The 24,900-nt window shown below is 41.3% G+C and overlaps 2 protein-coding genes across 3 annotated transcripts in view; one reads left to right on the top strand and one right to left on the bottom strand.

Moving 5' to 3' along the window:
• Positions 1-14,815, top strand: part of fer1l6 (fer-1 like family member 6) — a 29,465-nt gene extending 14,650 nt beyond the window's left edge. Inside the window, exons 21-45 of the mRNA XM_049594267.1 lie at positions 229-353; positions 1,176-1,310; positions 1,413-1,562; positions 1,671-1,778; positions 1,964-2,026; positions 4,403-4,501; positions 5,033-5,258; positions 5,429-5,583; positions 5,919-6,047; positions 6,133-6,178; positions 6,449-6,493; positions 7,294-7,394; positions 8,927-9,055; positions 9,146-9,286; positions 9,701-9,828; positions 9,936-10,106; positions 10,273-10,427; positions 10,549-10,691; positions 10,881-10,969; positions 11,078-11,176; positions 11,319-11,439; positions 11,546-11,666; positions 11,753-11,910; positions 12,010-12,110; positions 13,845-14,815. Coding sequence (XP_049450224.1) covers positions 229-353; positions 1,176-1,310; positions 1,413-1,562; positions 1,671-1,778; positions 1,964-2,026; positions 4,403-4,501; positions 5,033-5,258; positions 5,429-5,583; positions 5,919-6,047; positions 6,133-6,178; positions 6,449-6,493; positions 7,294-7,394; positions 8,927-9,055; positions 9,146-9,286; positions 9,701-9,828; positions 9,936-10,106; positions 10,273-10,427; positions 10,549-10,691; positions 10,881-10,969; positions 11,078-11,176; positions 11,319-11,439; positions 11,546-11,666; positions 11,753-11,910; positions 12,010-12,110; positions 13,845-14,025 — 3,119 coding nt within the window. The 3' untranslated portion in view covers positions 14,026-14,815. The remainder of the gene's footprint in view (positions 1-228; positions 354-1,175; positions 1,311-1,412; positions 1,563-1,670; positions 1,779-1,963; positions 2,027-4,402; positions 4,502-5,032; positions 5,259-5,428; positions 5,584-5,918; positions 6,048-6,132; positions 6,179-6,448; positions 6,494-7,293; positions 7,395-8,926; positions 9,056-9,145; positions 9,287-9,700; positions 9,829-9,935; positions 10,107-10,272; positions 10,428-10,548; positions 10,692-10,880; positions 10,970-11,077; positions 11,177-11,318; positions 11,440-11,545; positions 11,667-11,752; positions 11,911-12,009; positions 12,111-13,844) is intronic.
• Positions 14,816-14,970: 155 nt separating this feature from the next.
• On the bottom strand, positions 14,971-23,901 carry si:ch211-67e16.4 (uncharacterized). 2 transcript variants are annotated; one of them, XM_049594268.1, is made up of 10 exons: positions 23,625-23,901; positions 21,605-22,086; positions 21,374-21,523; positions 20,664-20,902; positions 20,050-20,190; positions 19,658-19,745; positions 19,181-19,386; positions 18,946-19,032; positions 18,368-18,446; positions 14,971-16,940 (listed from the first exon to the last, which is right to left on the bottom strand). In XM_049594268.1, the coding sequence occupies exons 2-10, from the start codon at positions 22,041-22,043 to the stop codon at positions 16,681-16,683; spliced, it is 1,689 nt and encodes a 562-aa protein (XP_049450225.1). In that variant the 5' UTR covers positions 22,044-22,086; positions 23,625-23,901; the 3' UTR covers positions 14,971-16,680. The 2 variants fall into 2 exon arrangements, with proteins under 2 accessions (XP_049450225.1, XP_049450226.1); XM_049594269.1 differs by having other exon boundaries at positions 18,967-19,032.
• Positions 23,902-24,900: the final 999 nt, after the last annotated feature.

Here is a 24,900-nt window from a genome sequence, read left to right as displayed (position 1 = left end):
TTATACATATTATTAAAATATCATGTATATGTTACATGTATAATATTAAAATACAATGCACTTCATGTCATGTTCAGGGGCTGCACAAAAGGTTTCTTGAGGCCACAAGCAGCCTGCAGGCCACATATTAAGCAACAATGCTTTAAAGCCACCCTAAACTGCATAATAATGTTCCAGTTTTTGTGTGTGTGTGTGTGTGTGTGTGTGTGTGTGTGTGTGTGTCTTCAGAGCAGTATTCATTCCAGCTGAGGTGCCACATGTATCAGGCTCGTGGTCTCATAGCTGCAGACACCTCCGGACTATCGGACCCTTTTGCTCGAGTCACCTATCTGTCACACAGCCAAACCACCAATGTAAGTGTGTGTGTGTGTGTGTGTGTGTGTGTGTCTGTGTGTGTGTGTGTGTCTGTGTGTGTGTGAGTCTAGGATACTGGTTGTTTAGCCACCTGGGTTAGAGGTGCACTGGAAATTATTTGATTCAGCTGAAATTTTGTGTTAAATAAATAAAACAATTAAAAATAAATAAAGTTATTTTTATGCAAACAAATAATTACATATTTTTAAATAAATAAATAAATACATACATAATGAATATGTAAAATAAAAATAAACATGCTTATAAAAATGATCATATTATCATATCATATTTATTTATAATAATAAATCAAAAATAAATTATAAAGATAAATTAATAAACATTATTTGATTCAACTGGAATAATCTCTGTTTGAGGTAAATAAATAAAACAATCAAACATATAAATACAGAAAAAATAGAGTAATTTATATACAAATAAATAAATACATATTTTTGAAATACATAAATAAATAAATATATATAAAAAGAAATTAAGATATAAATGTAAAAATAAAAAACATGCTTACAATTATTTTTAATTTATTTATTCTTTTATTTCTATTTCCATTTTTTTTACTCATGTATTCCTTTTTATTTTTCCACATTTAATTATTATCTTCATTTCTTCATAATTGGAAGTTAAGTCATGGGTTCGGTTGACAGGTGTTTTGTAATTGGTTTGTACTGTACTGTACTGTACACATGCAGTTTAAATTGTGGCTTTGAGTTGTCACTGTTATTGTTTATTTGTGTGTTCATGGTGCGTGTGTGTGTGTGTGTGCGTGCGTGCGTGCGTGCGTGCGTGTGTGTTGCTCTCAGATCATCAGTCAGACTCTCAGCCCCACATGGAATCAGAGTTTGCTGATGACCCGCCTTCTGCTGAGCGGAGATCTGCAGCACATCCAGCAGGAGCCACCACGCATTCTCATCGAGGTGTACGACGACGACGCGCTGGTAATGCCACGTAGACTGATCGACAGCAGTCATTGTTACGTCATACTGACTCTTTGAACTGAACCTGTGACCTCCTCTTTCTGATCTCCTCTCTCTGTGCAGGGTAAGGCGGAGTATCTGGGAGCCACAGTGGCGGTGCCAGAGGTGCGGCTGTCCTCTGAGCCCTACACACCTCCAACTCTGCAGTACAGCCCACTGCACTGTGGCAGCCAAACAGGGGGAGACCTGCTGGCTGCATTTGAGCTGCTGCAGGTCAGTGACAGTCATCTCAGTAACCACGTAGCTTCGACCATGACGATAATGAAGATACAATTATAATGTAGAATAAAGCAAACATGATGATCTGTGATGAATGTGTAGATCACAGAGTCTGGAGAGCAGAGTCTGCCGGCGTTGGAGGAGCGGGAAGGAGGCATCTACGCAGTTCCTGCCAACATCAGACCTATTCTCAGCACCTACAGGCTGGAGGTTAAAACTATGTATTTGTGATCTTGATTTTTAGATATTTCTCAGGATGTTATACCCAGCTGCATGAAATGGGAATGTTTCCCTCATGTTTTCCTTCAAAGTGACGGATAAAAAACATTTTTAGTATCATAATCTATGCCCGAGGTATCTCTAACAAACCTTTGTGTGTGTGTTTGCTCCACCAGGTGTTATTCTGGGGTCTGAGGGAGCTGAAGAAGGTTCAGTTCCTGTCTGTTGATCGCCCACAGGTACACACCAACACATGTGACATCTACTCCAAACTGTGTGTCACATTTATTCTCCATTTGACAGAGCTTTTCAACATACAGTGTATAGCACCCTTTTAAGCTCCGTTTCCACCAAACACTATCAGTATGGTACCTTTGGAACCAAAAGTAACCCTTCTGACATGGTACCTAGACCCTAGGGTTTCTACTGCAAACAGTACTCTTAAATGTGGGCGGGGTTGTTGTCACTCACTGCTCCGTCCAGCACTCACTGTATTTCCTCCTTTATCAGTCTGCGCCTCGTTTATCGTCCACAGAACGAGGCTGCACGCCGACATTTTCAGAACGAAATAAAACAGGCTGCAGTGAGAGTCTCTCTCCATGGGATATTTAAGAATAGCTGGTTTGTGTGTTTAGTCCTTCTCAGGCAAGCTCAGGGGTTTAGTGTTGCTGGAGCCCACAGGAACAATGGTCCGCAACACTTTTTTTTTCCAAGTGAGGAGTAGAACATATGCAGTCGAAAGTGATATATATCAAACACTTAAAGGGCCAGTGTGTAATATTTGGCATGGTTTATTGTCAATCTGAATCTGAATATTCTACCCATTAATATGTTTATACAAGTGTATGATCACTATAAAATAAAATTCGTTTGGTTTTCGTAGCCTTATAATTATGCTTTTATATATATATATATATATATATATATATATATATATATATATAGCAAGGGCCTTGCTTTAGAGAGGTCGCCATCTTGCGCCGCCATGTATGTACGGCAGACTGAGCGGACAATCCAGCCAGCCAGAGAACGCGTTTCGCGTGTATAAATGAACCAACAAAGACAGTGGAAGGAAGGAAGAAGGAGGAGGAAACAGCAGAGAGTGTTAGTAGTTCGTCAATAGAGAGTAGTGAAAAGTTTTTTTAGTTATAAAGTTTGCGAATGGACCACACTTACCACGCAACAGGAGAGAATGAACCCGAACCGTCATCTGCGAGGAAAAGAAGACGCAGCTTCACTCCTTGTGATGCACTCTCTGCGGCGCTTTTCCTCCTAGTGATATATCTCCCCAACAATGGCAGCAGTAGCACCGAATCCCATTCTGTGCATTCAGCCTCTGGAGTTCCTCATCTGTATGCTCCAGCTCAAACAGGTATGGCTCTGGGTCTGTGTCCGCTACAAGAAACTCTTCAAAATTGCGTTCAAAGTCGTCCATTGCAGCTACTATAGTCCGGAGATATCGCTAGGCTAAATAAACAGCTGAGCTCTGTTTACAGGCTACGCTGTCAGTCAGCGTGCGGGCTGGAGATTGGCAGAGCAGAGAGGGGAGGGGGTCCCCACTCAGTACGGTAAACAAGTATGTGTGTATGAAGTGTGTCTGTTACGCCAGAAGAGTCAGAGTTTGGGACGGAGTGGAGTGTTACCGGAGTTTTTGGAGTGCTCAAATAAACGGACCTTTTCCCAAACATTCCTCTGGTCTCCTGCTCGTGAGGGATTCATTACAATATCGTAACATGGTTTAGATTTCTAAATAAACATTCACCTCATCGCTAGATAGAACTACTCCTGAAAAACTCGTGTCTGCGCAAGGCTTTTTGTCCCTACGAGGCCGCCATCATTTACCCGACGGGAGGGGTGAGCGAGTGAGCCCTGCAATCTAGAATTTGACCACTGATGTCACTGTTTTCAACCCATTTTACACACTGGCCCTTTAAAGTTCCACTCATTACTAAAAGTGTATATCATTCAAGATAGACAACAACAACTAAACAACAACTAAAGTAACGTCAAACTTTTCATACTGAAATTTAAGGTGCGCTGATGGATTTGTTACATTACAAGTTAACGTTCCACCTTAAAAGTCGCCGGCAGTCGGCCCAGTGAATTAAGTTATTGTTTCTCAGACTCCAGCTGCTGTGAGAGGCAGCAAAACATCCTTTCATTTTATAGTTACAGTTTACTAATAAAACTCTCCACAGTATGAACAGTGGTTACATGAGCCTCAAAACCAGACACAACTCAGCCCTGAGCAGAGTGACCGTCCTCTACTGACCAACCAGACTGCAGTGTTCACAGCTCCACCTTTTAGTACCAGATCTGTGTGCTAGGTACCCCAACAGAGGGGGGACCAAACATGGGGACGGTATGTAACGTTCCATTGGTACCATCCACAACTTCTCACAGTGGAAACAGAAAAACTGCGCACTGAACTAAACTGTACTGTACTGCTCGGTGGAAACGGGGTAACAGATAAGGGATGCATCTTGGGAAACATGATCTAACTCACACATTAGAAGGAAAGAAAGGATCTGGAGAATGTGACAGACAGAAGTTATGAATAACAGACGGTGAAACCCTCATCAAGTGTTTAATAAACTCCTTCTCTCTTTCTCCAGGTCATCATAGAGTGTGCAGGTAAAACACTGCGTTCCTCCGTCATTCAGAAGTACAAGTCCAACCCAAACTTCACCACACTGGTCGATATCATTGAGCTGGTAAGATCAATTCAGCATTTACAAACTTCACTAATGCTCTTATGGCTGAACGGGAGAAAATGCCTGCAGCCGATATCTTATGGAGAGCCAATAGAGAGCATGTTAATGGTCATGGTTTGTAATGAGACGCTCAGCGATCACATATGTCCACATAAATTTGGCCACAGGGCCCAGGGAGAAGACTGAGTCTGAGATGCATCAGGACTCTGTCTTGAAAGATCATGCCTGAATGCAGAAAAGTCAATAATCTGAACACAGTTCTCAACATTATGATTACTTGGACTTGCAGTTATTGGACAAAACCTCAAGGTCACACAGATTTCACAGGGATTGGTTGGATTTGCATTAACTGTTGCGATCGCCACATCCTAGAGGGCCTAAAAATCAAATCTAGAGATGCCTAGAGCTTCCCATCCCTATTTGGCCATGTAATATACGACTGTATGTAAAGGAATCAATTCATTTATTGGATAGTTAATTTAATTTATTTTAATTAACACAGGACTTCTACAATGTTCTGCCATCCTTTAGGAGTTACCGGAGAATGAACACCTCCATCCTCCTCTCAGCATCACTGTTGTGGACTGGCGGGCCTTCGGTCGCAGCACGTTGGTTGGAAACCACATCATCAACAACCTCAAGGCCTTCAAATACATTCCGCCTCCTGCCCTGCCTGCTCCTGTACAGATCCATGAACCACCAAAAGACACATCCACCGCTGCACCTGCCCCAACATTAGAGCCACAAAGCACTGAAGGTAATGTGTGTGGCCAAGTGCTGCTGTAGCACATGAGAAGAGCTACACAAGCTTATTGTTGCTATTTACCTGTTGTGACTGCGGGGCTGGTGTTGTCTTAGCGTCCAGCAGGCTCAGCTGATCTTGATACTCTCCCACAGGACAATTTATCTTTGTCTCTCGTTCAACAGGTCCGTCCCATGACGTTGGAGAGACGAGCTCAACTACAGCACTAACAAATCAGGACTTCTTGATCACTGTGGAGGAAGAAGCCCCGCCTCCACCTCCACCACCGCCACCGCCACCACCACCTCCAGAGCCTAAACAAGACCCCAGGAAGAAAAGGGTGAATGTTTCTGCACATAACATACAACATAAATAATTTTGTTCTTATGGATCCCATATATCACTGTCTAAATACAGCCCAGTCGCCAGAAGAAAAAGTTGGCATTGTACGTTACTTTTGTACATTTCATGCGTTCATTTCAAACATAATATTTTCCTAACCATAACCAAGAGGTTTTTGGGCCTAAACCTGACCACAAATTACCCACAGTGTTAAAATATAAGGAAAAGTAAAGTAATAAATATATCAGTGGTCTGAGGAAACATACAATACAATCATTTATTCAGGCGACTGCATTGCTAATTATTCCGTGCATGTTGTTGTGTATATTTTAGATCCAGGACGGCAGGACAAAGAGCACTCGAGGCCGCTCCACCAAGCGGAGAAGGCGGACCATCGCTGACGAATCAGCGGAGTGTGTCATCGACTGGTGGTCCAAATACTACGCCTCTGTAGAGAAACAGGTAGCTCTGATTGTTGAGGTTTGCTGCAAAAGATATTTGTACAAACAGAAAAGGTGTTCATGTTGCACTCCTGTTTGTGTTCCAGGCCAAACTGAAGGATGGCTCTCCGTTCCCGGAGGTCTTTGAAAAAGGTACAAACTCCTCTGACGTCACGTTACCTCCATCAGTCATGGTGAAGGTGCTCTGTCAAAGCTTCATTGTGTTTTGTTGAATTCAGTCCATATTCGTTGACTGATCCCAAACTTTCCAACAAAAAAGTGACTGTGAAGAACATGGGATTTATGTGGAGCGGAAATCTTTGCTGAAACAACGTCATACCACTGACAAAGATTGCGAGTAATCTGAGGAAAGGTTATCCCATTTTTTCCCCTGACCTACACACACATTGTTGTGCATTGCAGCTTCGCCGTACCATGGCTTGCTCAGCGATGGAATAGACTCATTGGGTAAGGACGGAGACATGCAGCTACAAAAGCTGCATCATTAAGGGATATTACTGTTACTTCTAACTTCCTTGGAGGAGATTCTCTGCTTGATGACTTGTTCGCTGATAACTGGAACCTTTGGGGACTGACTGGATCTTACTGGTTTCTGTGTGGTGTTCATTAGTATTACACTGTTGATGGACTGAATTAGTGGTTCTGTCACTTGATGATCTGCCCTGTAGCTACCAGTGTTACCCTCCAGGTGCCCTCAGCAGGGGACAAAGTGGTGCTGGCCACTTTACTGGGTGTACAGTTACCTATGATTGTATTCTGGGGGATCGGTATCTCCTGAAAGGACAAACTTTTTATACATTAAAGAGGATCTCTTGTATTTTTCAATCTGGACCCTGTTTTCAAATATTTTTGTGTCTAAGTGACTTGTGGGAAGAAAACATCTCAAAATTGGTCCAGTATTCAGAGAGTGCTGCAGCCAGCAGCAGCCAAACGGCACAGGCGCCCCTTCAATTTACATCCACTAAAAGTACTTGTTTTGCCACTGACAGGCCGGTGATGTTATCATGAGTGTCTTACAACACGCTTCACAGTGGGCAGAATCACTTTGCACGAGTCTAAAAATTATATTCTGATTTAACGCTTTGGGGCAAAAGTGCACGTTTAATTGGATCACTTTATTTAGCGTCAATGTTAACAGTGAAGTTGGAATCTCTAATCAGGATGATTTCTGTCTGATTGAAAAACTGGTGTCCATGTAACCACAGCGAGTGTTTACCACTGAAAATGTGTCTTGTTTGTTCCATCAGTCAGCAGCTTCTCAGTCGCAGACAAGAAGAGGAAGACCCAGAAAGCCAAAGGAACCCTGGAGCCGAGCGTTGGTCTGCCTACTAAACTAGCCACACTCAAGGTACTCAGTTCACAAACACTGCAAGTCCAATAAGATCACAGGAGACTGATTTCAGAGTAGATAAGAGTAAAAGAGCACTCCAAAAATACAGCTACTGGCAGGGATCAAGTTGCTTAGTGCACCTAAAGGCACTGTGTCTCATTCATGAAGTGTTAGTAAATCTGTGAGTAGATTTGCACATAAAAAACCTCAGGATTTAAAACCTTCTCCAGATTCATGAACGCTGCGGGAAACTTTGATTTGATTGTAGGCACGTGTGTATGTTTGTGAATCCGAATCAATCGTAAATTGACAGCATGCTCCTGCTAGTCAGCACACATCTTCGCCCATGAACAGCCAGTGACCATGTATGGAGGTGATAATTACTGTGGACAGGTGCATCCTGTCGACCTGTGAACATCAAGCCAACAAAGAAAGGCAGTAGTCTTCTGTTAGTAGCAGTGTGACAGGGACAGGTAAATCAAAGACCTGGAGGGAGGTAACAGGTGCCGTTAAGTCCATGCCATCTGTTGTAAGAACCATCTACAAAGTTAAACGGAAATGATTCAATATGAAACTGCAAAAAACACAACAGCTACAGGAGGCTCCGCCCAGTCACAGCTCTCTGCTGCAGACGAGCACATTGCTTGCATCATTGGAGAGATTTGTTTGTTTGAAGCCTCAGCATTCTTTGTCTCTGTCGCGAAATTAAACCACTATTAAAACATCTTAATACAGGCAGTCTGATGTCGGGACACCGTGTAAGATAGTCAGGCGTAAAACCATACCCTCTCCCTCCAACTCTCTGCCAGATTTCACCAGCTGCCCGGTGTGAGTGGAGACAGATGTTAAATTGCCTTCCCACGTCCACAGGTCTTTTTAAACCAAAACTGAATTTGAACTAATGTTTACTTCTCCCGTATTGCATCTTTGATAATTGAATTAAACTAAAATTGCATGCAGTTTGGGGCTGCGGTGCGTAAAAAGCGCAGAGGAGGAGTGCGCTGGTTTATTTTATCTATTCAGAGAAGAGCCTTTCCCAGTTTTGTATTAAGTCAATTTAAATAACTCATTCACATTTTTAAGAACCTTAATCTGAAGCTTAAATCTGCTAAATGCTTACTACGACTTAGAATTGTAATTTCTAATAATGACAAGCAACATTTATGTGCAATATCTTATTGACACAAGCACTACGAGCAGTAGTGTGGCAGATTTTGTTAGTACCTACGCAAAGATCGGAGCTACCAACATATTGATGAATGCTGAAAATGCGTAAATTTCCTTCTGCAAACAGTTTACACACAAATTCGTTCTGCTCACATTTCATGAATGAGACCCAGTGTGTTTAACAGTGTCTGTAGTACGACTGTGGTTGATCGACAGCTTTCTCACCATCCTTTTGGTTGTGTTGCTCCTGTAAGGGCGGGAGTTCTCGGGTTCACAGGATGTCAATGGAAAAAACCGAACAACAATCTTTCTACCTTGGTGTTGATCCATGTTGGAGAGAAAAGTTTAAAGCCAATAATTTGATGCCAGTAATCTCTCTGCAGCTGTACAACAAGGAGCTGGAAGCAGAGTTTGGGCCTTTTGACGACTGGGTGAACACATACGAGCTGTTCAGAGGAAAGGCCAATGAGGAGGATGGGGCGTCTGAGGAGAGATTTGTCGGCAAATTTAAGGTGAGACAATAAAATCGAATGTCCTCTATGGGAACCACTGAAGTGTCTTTACTAATGATCTAATCAACTATGTGCTGTGCATCTCTGCAGGGAAAATTCTGTCTGTATAAACTGAACGGGGACGAGCCAGAGGATTGGGACGAAGCCAGGGACACTGGGGACTTCAGAGTCAACAGGGGACTTCCTTCCAACAACCCGATCCAAGTCCTTATTCGGGTTTACGTCGTCTCTGTATGTCCTCATTACTAAGGATCAGTTTAAGAAGTGTTTATTATGAATGGTTTTAAGCATGCACAGCTGAGAACATCTCAGCGTAAATGTCCATGAAATTTAATTTCTCCAGCAAAGAAGGAAAATAACTACACATGGTGAACACCCAGACACCAAGAAGGAGAAAATGTGCATATCAAAAACAAAAGATCAAAGAATTTGATATTTAATTGAAGATAGTTTGACTGCTTGACCAACCTCTCCTGAGGGAATGTGATATCTCACATGTCTGTCAATGTTATCGAAGTCGGGGAAAAGTCGTGTAAACAGAGGGAGAATATGGAGATTTCACACACAGGCTTTTAATCCTGAACCCTCTTACTTGTGTGATGCAACGTTATATCATTGTGTTAATGTTCTCTCCTCTTTCTCCAGGCGTCTAACCTGCACCCAGCTGATCAGGATGGGAAGGCAGACCCTTACATTGTTCTTCGGCTCGGCAAGAATGAAATCAAAGACAGAGACAACTACATCCCGAAACAGCTGAATCCCGTGTTTGGAAGGTACGTGACTGCCTGCGCACAGTGTATCCTCATGTTTTAAAGTAGAAGGAGCCTCCACTAGTTTTTATGTCTTTAACACATAACTCGTCCCTCCTTCCTGCTTCCAGATCGTTTGAGATGCATGCAACATTTCCTCAGGAGTCTCTGCTGTCGGTGGTGATCTATGACCACGACATGGTGGGAGGGGACGACCTGATAGGAGAGACTCGCATTGACCTGGAGAACCGATTCTACAGCCGACACAGAGCCACCTGTGGGCTCCCCACTGAGTACAGCATGTGAGTCTGGGTTGTTTGCCTGCTGTCCTGTCGTCCTGATGGTTGGAGTGTCTCTTTGTCTCTGTGCTCTTATTTTTCTTTATCAGAACAAATTAATTTATTTGAAGGAGGAAAACTCTTTTGTCAAAACCTTATGACTTAACGGTTCCTCCTCTCTGTCTGTTAGAGATGGTTATAACGCCTGGAGAGACTGCCTGAAGCCGTCAGAGCTGTTGACTAACCTGTGCAGAGACAACGGTCTGAGCGATCCTCAGTTCAGACCCGGACGCATCACTGTGGCTGAAAAAGTCTTTACTGGCAAGACACTCTTCATGCACGAAGGTAAAGACTTAGCACACTACTTATTGAGTGTGTGTGTGTGTGAGGTTTGTGGTGTGTGTGTGTGTGTGTGTGTGTGTGTGTGTGTGTAATCATTGATTATGATGTGTGATACATGTCTCAGACGAGCCGCTAGAGTCCTACGAGCACCTGTCCCTGAAGATCCTGCACCGCTGGGCAGAGATCCCAGCTGTGGGATGCAAACTGGTACCAGAACACATCGAGACCAGAACTCTGTTCAACAAGGCTCGACCTGGCATGGACCAGGTATTTGTTTTCACACTATCTGCCAAAGTATACAGTTCTCTGAATGTGATATGTAATAAAACCCAAATATTTTTACAAATGTTGCTCTCAGGCAACAATGCTTTTTATCTTTCCTCCGACCTCAATCTTTGAATAAAAGCGTCTTCGCAGCTCTTGATTCTTCTCTTCTACGTGCGTGTGTGTGTGTAGGGTCAGGTCCAGATGTGGGTCGACATGTTTCCTATGGACTTACCTCACCCGGGACCTTCAGTGGACATTTCACCACGAAAACCAAAAGGGTGAGAGCTGCCTGTTTCAGCACCTACTGGCCGATGTTTTTAGTCTTTATAAAACAATATTTGTTTTTGAAAAGTGCGAACAACACCTCAGTGTGTGTGTACGTTCAGGTACGAGCTGCGCATCATCATCTGGAACACAGAGGATGTGGTTCTGGAGGACACCAGCTTCCTGACCGGTCAACAGTCCAGTGATATCTACATCAAGGGGTAACTACAAGCTCTTCTGTAATATACTGACCATGGATAAGTACCTTACACAACCCCACTGCAAAAGATCCAAATGATCCAAATTATTCCTTCAATGTCGATAAAAATCTCTGTGTCACACTGCGACTGTCGATCTCTGTAGCTGGGTAAAAGGTTTAGAGGACGACCGACAGGAGACAGATGTCCACTACAACTCTTTGACTGGAGAAGGAAATTTCAACTGGCGCTTTGTCTTCCCCTTCCACTACCTGCCTGCTGAGAAGGTACTGGCAAACAGACAGATATACAGACGCAGGGTCATACGTCACTAACCCTGCTGACGTAAGTATGATCTGCAAAATATTAACACATCGTCAACATCTCTTACAGGTAATAGTGGTGACAAAGAGGGAGCATATTTTCTCTCTGGAGAAAACAGAGCAGAAGCTTCCCGCCATCCTGATCCTGCAGGTCTGGGACTTTGAGACTCTCTCCTCTGATGACTTCCTAGGTGGGTGTGACTGCCTCTCCATGTGTATCTGTGTTCTTCTGTTAGCATATTTGACTGATAAAGTGTGTGCATGTTTGTGTGTGTAGGCACGGTTGAGTTAAATCTACATGGTTTCCCTCGGGGAGCAAAGACGGCAAAGGCATGTAAGGGGGACATGCTGACAGACGGCACAGAGCGAATCTCCATCTTCCAGCAGAAGAGAGCAAGAGGCTGGTGGCCCTTCAGCAAGTCTGGAGAGCTGACGGTATGTACACATACAAACATACATAAACAAAAAGCATGTCATACAGGGTGACAAACAGGCTTTGGTTGATGGGTGTGTTGTTTGCTCTGAATGCATCAGGGGAAAGTGGAGGCTGAGTTCCATCTTGTCACAGCTGAGGAAGCGGAGAAAAATCCTGTTGGCCGAGCACGCAAGGAGCCGGAGCCGCTGCCAAAACCAAAGTAAGAGTCTGGCAAAATTCTCTCCAAACAAAATGGAGTCTGGTGTGTGTGTGTGTGTGTGTTTTTTACTGTGGAGGTGTGCGTTCCTTTAACTGCGTATAGGAGCTTATTAGGGAACGTGTGAGAAAATGTAAAGACTAATTTCCTTAAATGTCAGTCAACTATCATTTTCATAAACTATAATGAAAACATCATAGTATTCCGTTAAAATATCGTAGTATAATATGGCATGAAAATATAAACAGGTCATAGTTTAGTATAACCTAAATAATAGAGGGAAAATCATAGTGTAGTTTGTCAAACAAAACATAAAAATGTCAAAGTAAAGGGTGTCATAGAAATGTTTAAAATAGACATAGTAAATGTTATAGTATAATATGCCATAGAAGTATCGTAAATATGTCAAAGTATGCCATAAAACATCACAAATACATTATACTGTGGTTTGCAACAAAAAATACTCCAAAAGTAGTGCAGAAATACAGTATGAGTACAGCTATGAAATTTTAACTTTAAAAATCATAGAATAGTGAGCCATAAACAAAAAAAATTTTTTATAGTAGTATGTGTAGTATGACATAAAAATAGACAAAATGGTAATACAGTACACCATAAGAATTGAAATTTACTTATTTGGATAAACCCCTTGAGATGCATCATCTCGTTTTCGAGGGGGTCCAGACATATAACAAACATGGACTCAACAATTCACAAAAACAGAAACCAATAAACAGACAGAGAGAATATCACGAAGATGTTATAAATTACTATGCCATGAAAAACACGCAAAAAAGGTCACAGTGTGGTAGGTCATAAAAAACACACAAAAAAGGTCATAGTGTAGTGTGTCATAAAAAACACAAAAAAGGTCATAGTGTAGTAGGTCATAAAAAACACACAAAAAAGGTCATAGTGTAGTGTGTCATAAAAAACACAAAAAAGGTCATAGTGTAGTAGGTCATAAAAAACACACAAAAAAGGTCATAGTGTAGTGTGTCATAAAAAACACAAAAAAGGTCATAGTGTAGTAGGTCATAAAAAACAAAAAGGGTCATAGTATGGTATGTAAAAAAAAAAAAAAACGCAAAAAATGTTGTAGTATAATATGTCCTAAAAAAACACAAAAAAAGTCAAACTATTGTAAAGTGTGAAAAAAATTAAATAAAAAAAGTAATGATATAGTATGTTGTAAAACACACAGAAAAGGGTCATTGTTAACTATCTTGTAAATAAGAAAAGTATATCATAAAAATCACACACAAATGTCGTAGTATAGTGTCCCCTAAAAAAACACACAACAAAGTTCAAACTATGGTGTGTCGTAAAATAAAAAAACAGTCAAAAAAATCATGAAAAAAAGTCATAGTATAGCATGTCGTCCAAAATCATGAAAAAAAGTCATACTATAGTATGTCGTCCAAAATCATGTAAAAAAAAGTCATAGTATAGTATGTCGTCCAAAATCATGTAAAAAAAAGTCATAGTATAACATGTCGTCCAAAATCATGGAAAAAAGTCATAGTATAGCATGTTGTCCAAAATCATAAAAAAAATGTCATGACTATGGTATACCCATGCACTTTTTGATGCACTGAAAAAAAGTAAGGTTCATATGTCATTTATAGTCAGAATTACCCAAATTATTGTCTCTCCTTTAATTAAGCTGATTTCAGTGCTTGCTAACTTTACCACGAAATGAAACTAATTAACTCTGTTCCCCTCTCTATCCTCTAGTCGTCCAGACACTTCCTTTTCATGGTTTGTCAATCCATTCAAGTGTTTCTTCCACTTGGTGTGGCGAAGCTACAAAAAGTACATCATCATCGCTCTGGTCCTGCTCATCTCAGTGCTGTTCCTCGCCCTGCTGTTCTACACACTGCCAGGAGCCATTTCTCAGAAGATAGTCAGTGGATAACATACACACAGATTATGTTCACACTGTAGCTCTCAATATGTATTCAAAATTATGGATGACTTTTAGATGACAGATGTTATGACGTCATAACAAAATAATAAACATGTTCATTTCAACAGCTTGACCAAATGGGACCAAGAACTGTTACCTTTTCTTGCCAAACACACCTGATGTAGTGTTTTTCTCCCATTTGAATAACATTGGCTAAAACTTAGCCAAGCCTTTTCCTTTAATGGAATTATATCTATATAACCACTTTCTAGAGATGTATGTCAATTAGGAACAAATGAGCTTAAGAGACATTCGTACCTTGTTAGGTGTCATGAGAGCAATTCGTATATTCATTTTCGGACTTTTCAAAGGAACTGTTGACTATAAAAGAACCTACAACATCGAAAGCCTAAGCCTTTAAAGCCTAGGTTTGGATTTTTTCAAGCCTAAGTACAACACTTGCATGCCAAATGTACATTAAAGGAGTTATTGATCACTGGAATACACCACCCTCTCCATACTGGCTATGGAAAACAAAACTGAATGTTCTTGTTCTTTCCAGAAATGTGTTTTGTTAAGCCAAAGCTTTTCAAGTTTGCAAATTGAGTGGGTATTTTCCAAATTCAAGGTCTTATTATTAAGAGTCTGCTGTGCTTTGGTGCTGCGGGGGGAAAAGTGGCAGTAAACCTGCACATGTATGCCTACCAGCAGGGAGATACTAATTTCAATTGGATTTTACCAACAGCTTCAGATAAATTATATGATGCATTTTAGACAAAACAAGAACTGTGGATCTTATCCCAACACAGTGCATTACAGACAGTATTCAGAGGAGGGATGCTTGCAGTGTTGTCTACAGATAGACTTTAAAAAATCTGAACCTAAACTTTTAGGTTATTGACATTATTTGTACAAAAGAGACAAGCTTTGTTAAATAAAAGTTCGACACAGTGCTTTATTTTAATCTGCATTTATTGTAAGTGAACAAGGTATTAGGCTTCTTTTGTTTTATCAGGAATGAAAGTTTGTTTTCTTGTTTGCAACTTTGACATGTTTTTGGTATGAAGCAAAGTAACACTTCCCAGTTCATTTCTTTGTGTACTGATACTTCAACTCCACAACAAATTGCAATGATTACAATCACCCCAGCACTGGAAAACCCATTCTGCCTAATATTTGAAAGACAGTCAAATGCTCAATTTAAAAAAACAAACATAATAAATTGTTCCTGTTGCACTATATTTTTAAAGCCCAAGCAGGAACATAGAGGGTAAATCTCGGGAAGATCTCCAAATCTTTTTCATTTAGGTCTTTGTTATTCTGGGTCAGTTCAGCACTATGGAAACAACCGCTGCAATGGAGGGCACACACCCATGAGATTGGTCTCAAATATAAATTCTCATTAGTGAGATATCTGAAAAGAATACCTAGCGCAAGTGAACACAGTTGTCACAAAGCGTACCCTCAATCGTCTTCCAAATCTACTTTATATTTTCCACCAAAATCAGCAGGTTTTTTTTTTAAACGTGGGAAAAAACCCATTAAAATAGGCTATAGATTCCTTTCCTATTGCAAATGGACAAGAGATGTGTACACGGCTTGGCAGCAGACGAGTGTGCCTTTCTATATGTGTGGTGTGCCAACGGGTTAGTAAACAGCAGAGATTTACATTAGAATTACTTTTAGAAAAATAAAACGCAATGTATCGCTTTGCTTACAGAAATGCAGTATTTTGAATCATAATGCCCGTGTATCACGATTTGTATCATATAGCCAGATTCTTGCCAGCGCAAAACTCTATAGGACCCTAGTTTATCGCCAGGAGAGCCGACAGCAGCTCTGGAGACGGGTCTGCAGTAAGTGAATGAAGCTACTCTGCAGTGAGTGTAACAGCAGCTACAGAAAGTTTGCTGATCCCTGACCGCCCCAACTCCCGACCAGATCAGCAAACTTTCTGTTACTGCCGTTACACAGGTTAGACGCAGCTCCGCAGCTGGCCACCAGTCTGCTGTGACATCCTGCCCTATGGTTTGCACTTCCATCATTGTGGTTGTTTCCATGGTGTCCAACTGACTTTGAGGCATGGTGTCCCAAATGAAAAGTTATAGTGAGAGCTCATAAAAGTAAATTTTTTTGTCCTCAACTTAATTTTTTCCCCTCCATGTCTCTTCCCATGCTCCGTAATATTTCAGTCAAATCAAACAAACATTTAACTATAAAACACATCAACAGTAAAGACATACAAGAAAGATAAAGATAACTTAAGAAGATAGCTTTGAAGGTTTCTGCATAAATACACTTTAAAATAATTTATGTTTCCTGTGTAGGAGAATGAGTTTATATAAGAATCTGAATGTTGTGTTTTTATTTGAATGTTTGACATTTTATAGAGTATGTGATTTAACGTAAGGACAAAAACAAGGTGATGCATTTTGTCTGTACATACGTGTAGGGATAAGGTGCTTTTAATTTTAACCTGTTGAAGATCCATAATGCTTTTCATTTATGTTGAATAAAGAAATGAATGAAATTGGCTCTGCTGTTATTGTGTTAATAGAAGGTCAATGTAAGGTAAGCAAATAAGACCAAATGCTTGATGGCTATGTATGTGACTGATTGTTCATGAACACCAATTTGACAAACACGTTATTAAAAATCTCTAGTTCATTGCAAGATATCTGTGTCTGTCAGAGAGATACTCTGCTGTAGGCTGACCTGGGGGTAGGAAGAGGATGGTGAAGATGTTGTGACCGTGTACTGATGTGGAGCCATGTTGGGGCCTCTCAGGAGCAGAGTAGAGGAGGAGGTGGAGGGGAGGAAGGGGAGAGTGGCAGAGATGCTGTTTGCTGCTGATGTGTTGTTGACGAAGCTGTTGGACTGCGGCAGCGCTGAGCTCTGTCTCTGCTGATTGTTGGACGTCGCGGCTGAAACACAAGATGCAACGTCTCTTATATGTTTCAAACTCTTTATTAACTACATCCAAACTCAAAACACGACTTCTACAAAATCTGAAAATGAATGAACCAATGTTCCAAATGAAAAACAGCCAGCCTGCTGTCATTTTATTCATCCGTCTTTATCGGCACTTCTTCCTTAACTAGATCCAACCACAATTACAGTAATGTACAATAAAACTACTTCAAACTTTATGAGGCCATATAAGATTTTTGCAGCTACTCAGCAAACCCACAGTAAACTGTAAAACCATGCTCCTGCCTAAGCCTACTGGGAGGTGGGTTCACCGTCCTCGTCCTGCCAACACTGAGGGAAACTGGAGTAACTGGAGTAAATGTTTGTCAAATAATGAACTTAACCCTAACTTCACTGCTGTGCAGTGGCCATGTTTTTGTGTGTTTTTAGCCTCATCTGTCCGTGCCCTATCAGTGTCCTCTTTTAACGTCACAACGTTATCAGTTATAAATTTGGCCTTCACTTTGTGAGTAAATGAACATGTGGAATGAGAGCATGTGAAAGGTGTCAGTTGTAGGGATGCTGGATCGCGGATCGAAAATATGCTGCGATCCAGCCAAAAAACATGGATTAGATCGCACTGCAAGGGAGAAGTACGATACTAGCACTGCGATACTAGCACTCTATTCCACAAATGCGCTCCAGCTTTTCCATCCAGCACTTCATTGTAACATACAAAGAGGAGAGAAGAGTGGGTCTGTGTTTGGTGAACTTTGGTCCCTGCAGTTCTATGTTTTACACACAGCAGCACCACCAGGCTGCCACTGGCAGTAGAGATAAGTGACTTTGGAAGTTATGACTTTTTTATTTATGTAACAGATGTCAAACAAAGCCTTCTTTTAAATTTGTACGATTTTTTTTTTTTAAATTGGCTTTTTCTAATTTGTCTCAGAGTCACTACAGAGATGTTATTTTATTTAATGCTACTGCCTATTTTATGGTAAAAATTTAAATTTCTAATAAATGGCTCAAGTTTTGTCATAATAACCTACTGTTGTGGACTATTCATCTCGGGAAATATGTTATTCTCATTTTGAGTAATAGCACTTGATCAAGCCTTTTCTATTATTCCACATTACAAAATAAGTACTAAAAAAGTGATCATATTGGTGAGAACAGAGAGATAGAAATATGCACTGGTATTGGATCGGTATCACATCAAAAGTGAAAAAGTTGGATTGCAGCATCCCTAGTCAATTGTGTGGTCAATGTGTGAGTGTTGGCAGCCCTACAAGGTCACATTCACCAGTGGATGTCGAGCTGAGAAATACACGCAGAGCTCAATATTATGTGCACCATTAAAATTGGTGGGACATGGAGGTGGTTAAAAACAAAACAAGTAACAGGCTATTCAGTGCTATACAGGTGTGTGTCAACTTACCACAAGACACTGTGAGCTGCTGATGCTGACTGCTGATGGGAAAGCTGTTTTGAGAAAGACCTCCAGCACCACCTAGAGCCTGGGAACGAACAGGACAAGACAAAATGAGGGCTTTGTCTCACTAAGAAGGAAGGTTCCTTTCGTGTAAATGATACTTGTGTGTAAGAGTGAGGTCAGTAGGTAGCAGCTTACTCTTTAATTATTAAAGGCTAATGCATGTAGCAGATACTGTGCAATTAGGTAATGTGTCGACTGTGAAATCTTAAGTAGGGCCTGCTGCTGTGATGTTAATGAAGGTATCAGTTACTAGCTTGAGTGCAGCTACTGACAGCACTTAAGTTGTACAAGTCCATAGTTACATCTCTAACACAGAATAAACTAAAATTTATCAGTGTGTCGTTTAAAATCGTACAAAACACAGACCTCTTGACTAAATGAATGAGCTATGAGACCTAGAAACATCAGTGTTACACACAGAAATCCATGCTGAATAAGACACTTCCTTGTGACAGGGGCATTGTGTTCCTGTACATCATGTTCTTCTTTCTGTGATAATAAAAGCCAAAGTCATTACTGACCTGAGCCTGGTTAATACATGCCTGGAGTTTCCTTTTTGCCCTCCATCTGGCCACCCTCAGTCTGGTCTTCTCTCGACGCTCTCGCACCTTCAACACAACAAAGTCATCATATTTTATATCAAATATAGGCAACTGTGGTAAAATTTGTCCCTTAAAATTCTAAACATGATTAATATATGTCACACAGATTGATATCATAATTCATAGTCTGATGCAAACATTAAGGTTTACTAACTAGATCTGCAAGCAGCGGCTGAGGCAGCGTCTTCTCCAACTCTCTGCGTCTAGTGATGCTTCGCCTGCGGAGCTCATTCCTGCGCAGTTTGTACTCTTCATAAAGGCTGAGGTCTTTAGTCCAGGGCCTCACTGCCTGGCGAGGTGGGATGCCAGATGGCAAAGCCACCATTGACTGCTGGGAGGCTACTGGCTGAGGCATCGGATCTGAGGGCACACACAAAGAGGTTTACAGTGGTGGAGCTTTTAGAGATACATCAATATATCAAGTTGCTGATTTATATCATTAATGCTGGCCTCCAGTTATTATAGCAGTGATCAATACTGCTTTTGGGCAAAGGGGAATAAGTAGGGGAACCACATCTTTGCAACCCAAACTGCAAATACAAGAAATTGTACTCAGCTTTTTAAAATCTAGCCAAGCAGTATAAACTCAGAAGCATGACATCAGCCCTCAAACACACACAGATCTACTCACAGGCGCTTGGTCCGGCTGAGCTGGAGGCTGCAGTGTGATTTCTTTGGCTTGCTGGAATTGCCGACCACTCTGTTACCGACCTTTGAGTCTGGAGGAACAGATAATAACATTAATTCTCCTCCACAGATTGTTCTTAACAGTTTGTGATATTCAGAGCATTCCCAGAGTTATCTTGTGATCATGATGCAAAACAGAAAGAAACCATCGTTTTTTTCAGAGGGACTGAGAGCAGACAGTATTGTTGACCACTGAGAGTATCCAAAACAAACTATGCAGACACTGTTCTTCTGTTCACGGGTTCCTAAAAATCTCTCTCTTCTTAACAGCTTGGAAAGAACTCTCACAAGTGCCGACTTGGTATTGTCAGATTTGATATTCAGTTCTCGCCTTACCTCTGACTCTTGAAGATGACCCTGCTGCACCTGACAGTCCAGCAGAAGGGTTGCCATCACCTCCTGCTCTTCTTCTGGCTCCTCTTTGATACAGATCACCTCCTCCTCCTCTTGCTGTGGCTCCTGGACCTCCTGCTTCACCTGCAGTACAATAGGAGACAACCAGGGCTTTAGGACTGATGAGAAATCAAAGTGTAATAACAAGAAGACAATGACGGCTGAAGCTGGACAGGAGAGATGGAAAAGAGGGGGAATGACACATAGCAAAGGATTGGAATCAAACTCCGGTTGCTGCAAAGGACTCAGCCTATATGGGGCGCACACTCTATCAGGTGAAGTAGAGGTCGCCGCCAACATTCTCAATGATGACCATCAAATCAAATAGCATGCAACTAAATAACAGTTTTTTTGTACCTAAAGCACAAATAAATAACTATAGGATATGGTTTCTCTAATCTAAGGGATTTGTTTCTTCTACTGTGCTCTCCTACAACTAATGCAGTAGATAATAGTCAGGCATTTCTCTTTGTTCTTGTCTTAAAAGAGGTCAGGGGTCAAACATGAAGCAGGTATGGCCACACCAGTAGGGTGTGCGTATGTGTTAGTGTTGTCACCTGCAGAGGAGCAGAGGAGGGCAGCGTGGAGCTGTCGGCCTGGGTGGAGCCATTAGGTGACGCAAAACCAGCTACTGACTGCTGCCCTGGATCCAAAGTCAGAGTCTGGACAGGAGCAGGGACAACAACATCATCCACATCTCCTGTATGTGGCTGCAGGGTGATGGTCCACTCACAGTCGTCCTCCTGATCTTCATCTTTGCTCTGAGCTGTGTCTTGTTCTGCAGGACAAAATAAAACTGCACAAACATACACATCTGTTCAGGTATATGCTGTGACAACAATGATGTCATGCAAATGCAGCCGACTCTCTAAAGGTTTCCTGATCCTCATTTAGAGTATCGCCTAACCAACACTAGAATTTCAAGGCCAAATCTGGCAACAATATTTCAATGTTTAAAAAACACAATAATTATGAAATAAATACAATACGTTAAGAAGTAAAATATTTGCCTCTGAAAACGAGAGGAGTAGAAGTATTATGCAGCAGATAATATAAAGCCTGGCATGTACTTTGTACGCAGTGCTTGAGTAAATATACTTGTTTACTTTCCCCTCCTGACTTAAGGCCATGACAAGACCTTTCAAATCTCATGTAAAGAGGACAGCCGAGGATAAGAAAATAAAGGTGACCGAGAACAAATGTGAAAAAGCATGCAGCAGGACACACACATTCACTCATCACACTCCCAAACCCCTCAGTTTTGTACCTGTACTGCTGTCCAGAGATTCTGTCGGTGTGTTCACAGAGACCGAGACGGGCGGCAGCAGGTCAGACGGGTCAGAGGTGGCAACTTCCACGTCTGAATGGGAGCGCATTCTGACTGTACGTCTGCTTGTGCTGTGTGGAGAGGTGCATTCTGGGAGTACAAACAAAGAAGGGAGTAAGACTCACTGGAGTCGACAGCCAAGAAGGAGTCAGTCATTTCCTTTGTCATTACCTTGATTGCTTGTCGTAAGTGATCCTTCAGAGGTCCTGCTCTGAGTCGAGCATGAGGGAGAGGTCTCAGCAGAGGAAACACCTGCGCTACCCCTCTGTCCTTGAAGAAAGGAGGACGGATGGATGCGAACCAGAGTGGAGGTAGAGGCTCTCTGTTGCAGCTCCTCCTCCACTCCCTGTCTGTAGTATTTCAACTTCAGCTCGGTGTAACGCAGCTTGGCTCGAATGTTGTCATTCTCCTTCTCTTTCTGGGCCTTTTCCCGCTGCAATGATGCAACATCCCTCTTCATCAGCGCAACTTGGGCTTTCAGTTCCTCAAATTTGACTCCGACCACTTTGAGCATTTCGGCCAGCACTGTCTCCACCGCTCCGTTCACTGCTCGCTCAACCACAGTACCCATCTGACCTCGAATCAGCGACACGGCAATGCTGACATCCATTTTGAAGAGACCTCAAAACAGCCGGAGAGGGTTCTTCTTTTACCTGCATGCACAAGTACATCACACTTTAGAAGTTCAATTTAGGTTTAGTCTTTTGTTTGGGATCTCACAACTTGTAGCTCGCTGACATTTGTTTGCAAATTTTCGCAACATTTGTGAAGAGGAGTTCCCACAGTATGAACAATCCTCAAAATAAACAAAGAAATTGACACAACTTTGTACCCTGTGCCCTGTAGAGCAGTAGTTCCCAAGTGGTGGGACATGACTCGCAAACATGTCAACTTTGTAAAAAACACTTTATGTTGAAGTGCAGTGAATTTCTAGCACAGAGCTTTTATTTTAAAGTGTTGTTTCCTGCTGCAGAGTGAGTGAATTACAGACAGCTACTCAACAGAGACAGCAAACTAGCTCAATGACATGGCAAAACACAAGTATGACACTGAATATTTTAAACTGTGTGGACATGATTAATGACTAAGAATGAGTCTGGGCTCTGGACCAGTTGAGAACCACTGCTGTAGAGAACAACTAGATATAATAATGTCCATGTCAGACCTTATAAATCATCTTCATGCATCACTGCTTGTAGGTACATTTTAGGTTAATGTAAGGACATTCATGCTTATGATAAGATAATGGTTAAAGCTAAATTAAAGATAATTTAATACCACCCACAGTCATATTAAGGTCATTTCGTTTCAATAACACTGACACCAGCATGAATGACCACAAGAATAAGACTAATTCTCAGCATTAATTACTGTACTTCGTATTTGGTGTTTGGATCAGGTCTGGAATGTGTAGGAACACAATGTAACAACGAATCTATAGTGTGTAACATATCAGAGACAGGATAATGAGTCACACTGAGTTGCAAGACCAGACACAAGAGAGCTAACGACATAATTGGTGGTGCAGTTATTGTAAATACATGTAAGTCTGTAAGATTAACGTTACGTGATTAGTACAAAATAACCTTCAACCAGTGAAACGTAGTTTAACACTCGAATTAGATTAAATCAGAACACTTTAAAGTAACATACCAGTTCAGAAACTTTAGCACACTTCAAACCCTTGAGAGCAGTTAGCATGCTTAAGCTAACACCAACAACAGAGCGGATGCGGTTTGGGAGCAAACGTTAGCAACTTTCTGTCTGTCCATAGTTTCTTTAGTAGTCGTACTGTTTTAAACGGCGCCTTTTAAAGTGAAAAATAAGGAGGAAAGAGAGTTTGTACTTGTTTGTATTAACAGCTGTTAGCTACTTGCTTTGCTTACGGGAAGCCTCTGGTAGAACGTTAGCAAAGTTGGCAACACTAGCTAACGGATCACTGACATGTAGTTTAGCACACGAATTAGATTCAATTGGAAAACTATAAAGTTACATTCCATTTAAAAAAAAAATTAAGCACACGATTCATACCGTTGCGGGTAGATAGCATGTTCATGCTAACATTAGCAACAGTGGTGCGGACGCTGTTTGAGAGCAGCTTTCTCTGTCCATAGTTTCTATACTAGTCAGACTGTGTCAACCGGCGGTTTTTAAGTGAAACATCAGATGAAAGAGAAAACATTTGACTCACCGTCTGTGCTTGTTTGTGTTAGACCGTTGAGCCAGTTAGCTAACTGCTAACTTGGCTAGCGCGAAGCCTCCTGTGGAACGTTAGCTAGCTAGGCAACACTAGCTAACGTTAGCGCTTCTTAAAAACTCCTCGGTATTGTTTTATCCTTTAACGTTACATAGACTCCCGTTTCATTCGCGAGTACCGTTTCATTGAACATACATTTGGGAGGAAGTCTGATCAGTAGTGTAGTTTTGCTAACACAGCGGTGGTGCTTCCATATCCTGTAAAATGAGAAGTGTTTCCGGGGTTGTAGCATCCGCAAACCGAATGACGTTGTGCTTTATCGACCTCTAACCGGAAATACACCCATGGAGGCGAGAGTGCGCAATGCGCATGCGCACAGTGAAGGGGGCCCTACATTCCTGACAAGCAGGTTAACTGGAGGAACTTACCTGGCTAAATATGGGTTAAATAAAAATAAATAAATATATATATATATATACATATTTTAATGTTCTCAAGACTTTGGAGGGAAAAATAACTTTAAAGAACCATTAGAGAGTGTTTCCTTGAGGTTCACTTAAGATAATTCAAAGGGTTTTTTTTGTCTAAAGGTATTCTAGAGGTTTTGGAGAAAAAAAAAACATTCACAGAACCTTCTCTAAATGTTCTCTGAAACTGTCATGTTGATGTCTTCAGGCTGGTACAATTATTAACAGTGGTGGGTAGAGTACTCAAAGTATAAGATATGTTTAGGGTGTGCAGGCCAGTGCAAAATAATGAAAAAGCAGCACTTATTGAGAAGATATTTATTTTTATTTTTTTCACCACAACTTGCAGGTATGCATTAACCAATAACTGCGGTCAATATCACATCATATATCAGGGCAATGACAGACACTTACATAAACAAAACAGAGCACAATAACAAAACAAAATTAAGACAAAAACTGCCTGACCTTCTCTTAAAAACATCAAACCTCATATAATACAGCTCTACGGTTATGACAAAGACAACAAACACAAACAAGTAACTCAATATATAAACCTGCACCTGTTCATCAATCCTCAACCCTGACCTTTCCCATCCCCATGGGTCTTTCTCTAAATTCTACAAGTATACAGTTTCTCAAACTTGCACTATAGAGTAAAAATGCATGCTGATACCCATAGCTGCCTTTGAATGTGATTAAAGTTCTGCCCTGAATCATCATTAAGCAGCATACATACTGGAACTTTAACACCCAAATCTCAGATAGACGTTTTGTTATTTGTTCCCAGACATTATTCACTG

This window comes from Epinephelus fuscoguttatus, linkage group LG13, assembly GCF_011397635.1.
Source record: "Epinephelus fuscoguttatus linkage group LG13, E.fuscoguttatus.final_Chr_v1".
In the NCBI taxonomy this organism is placed as follows: Eukaryota; Metazoa; Chordata; class Actinopteri; order Perciformes; family Serranidae; genus Epinephelus; species Epinephelus fuscoguttatus.
This window is presented reverse-complemented; position numbering and strand designations above follow the sequence as displayed.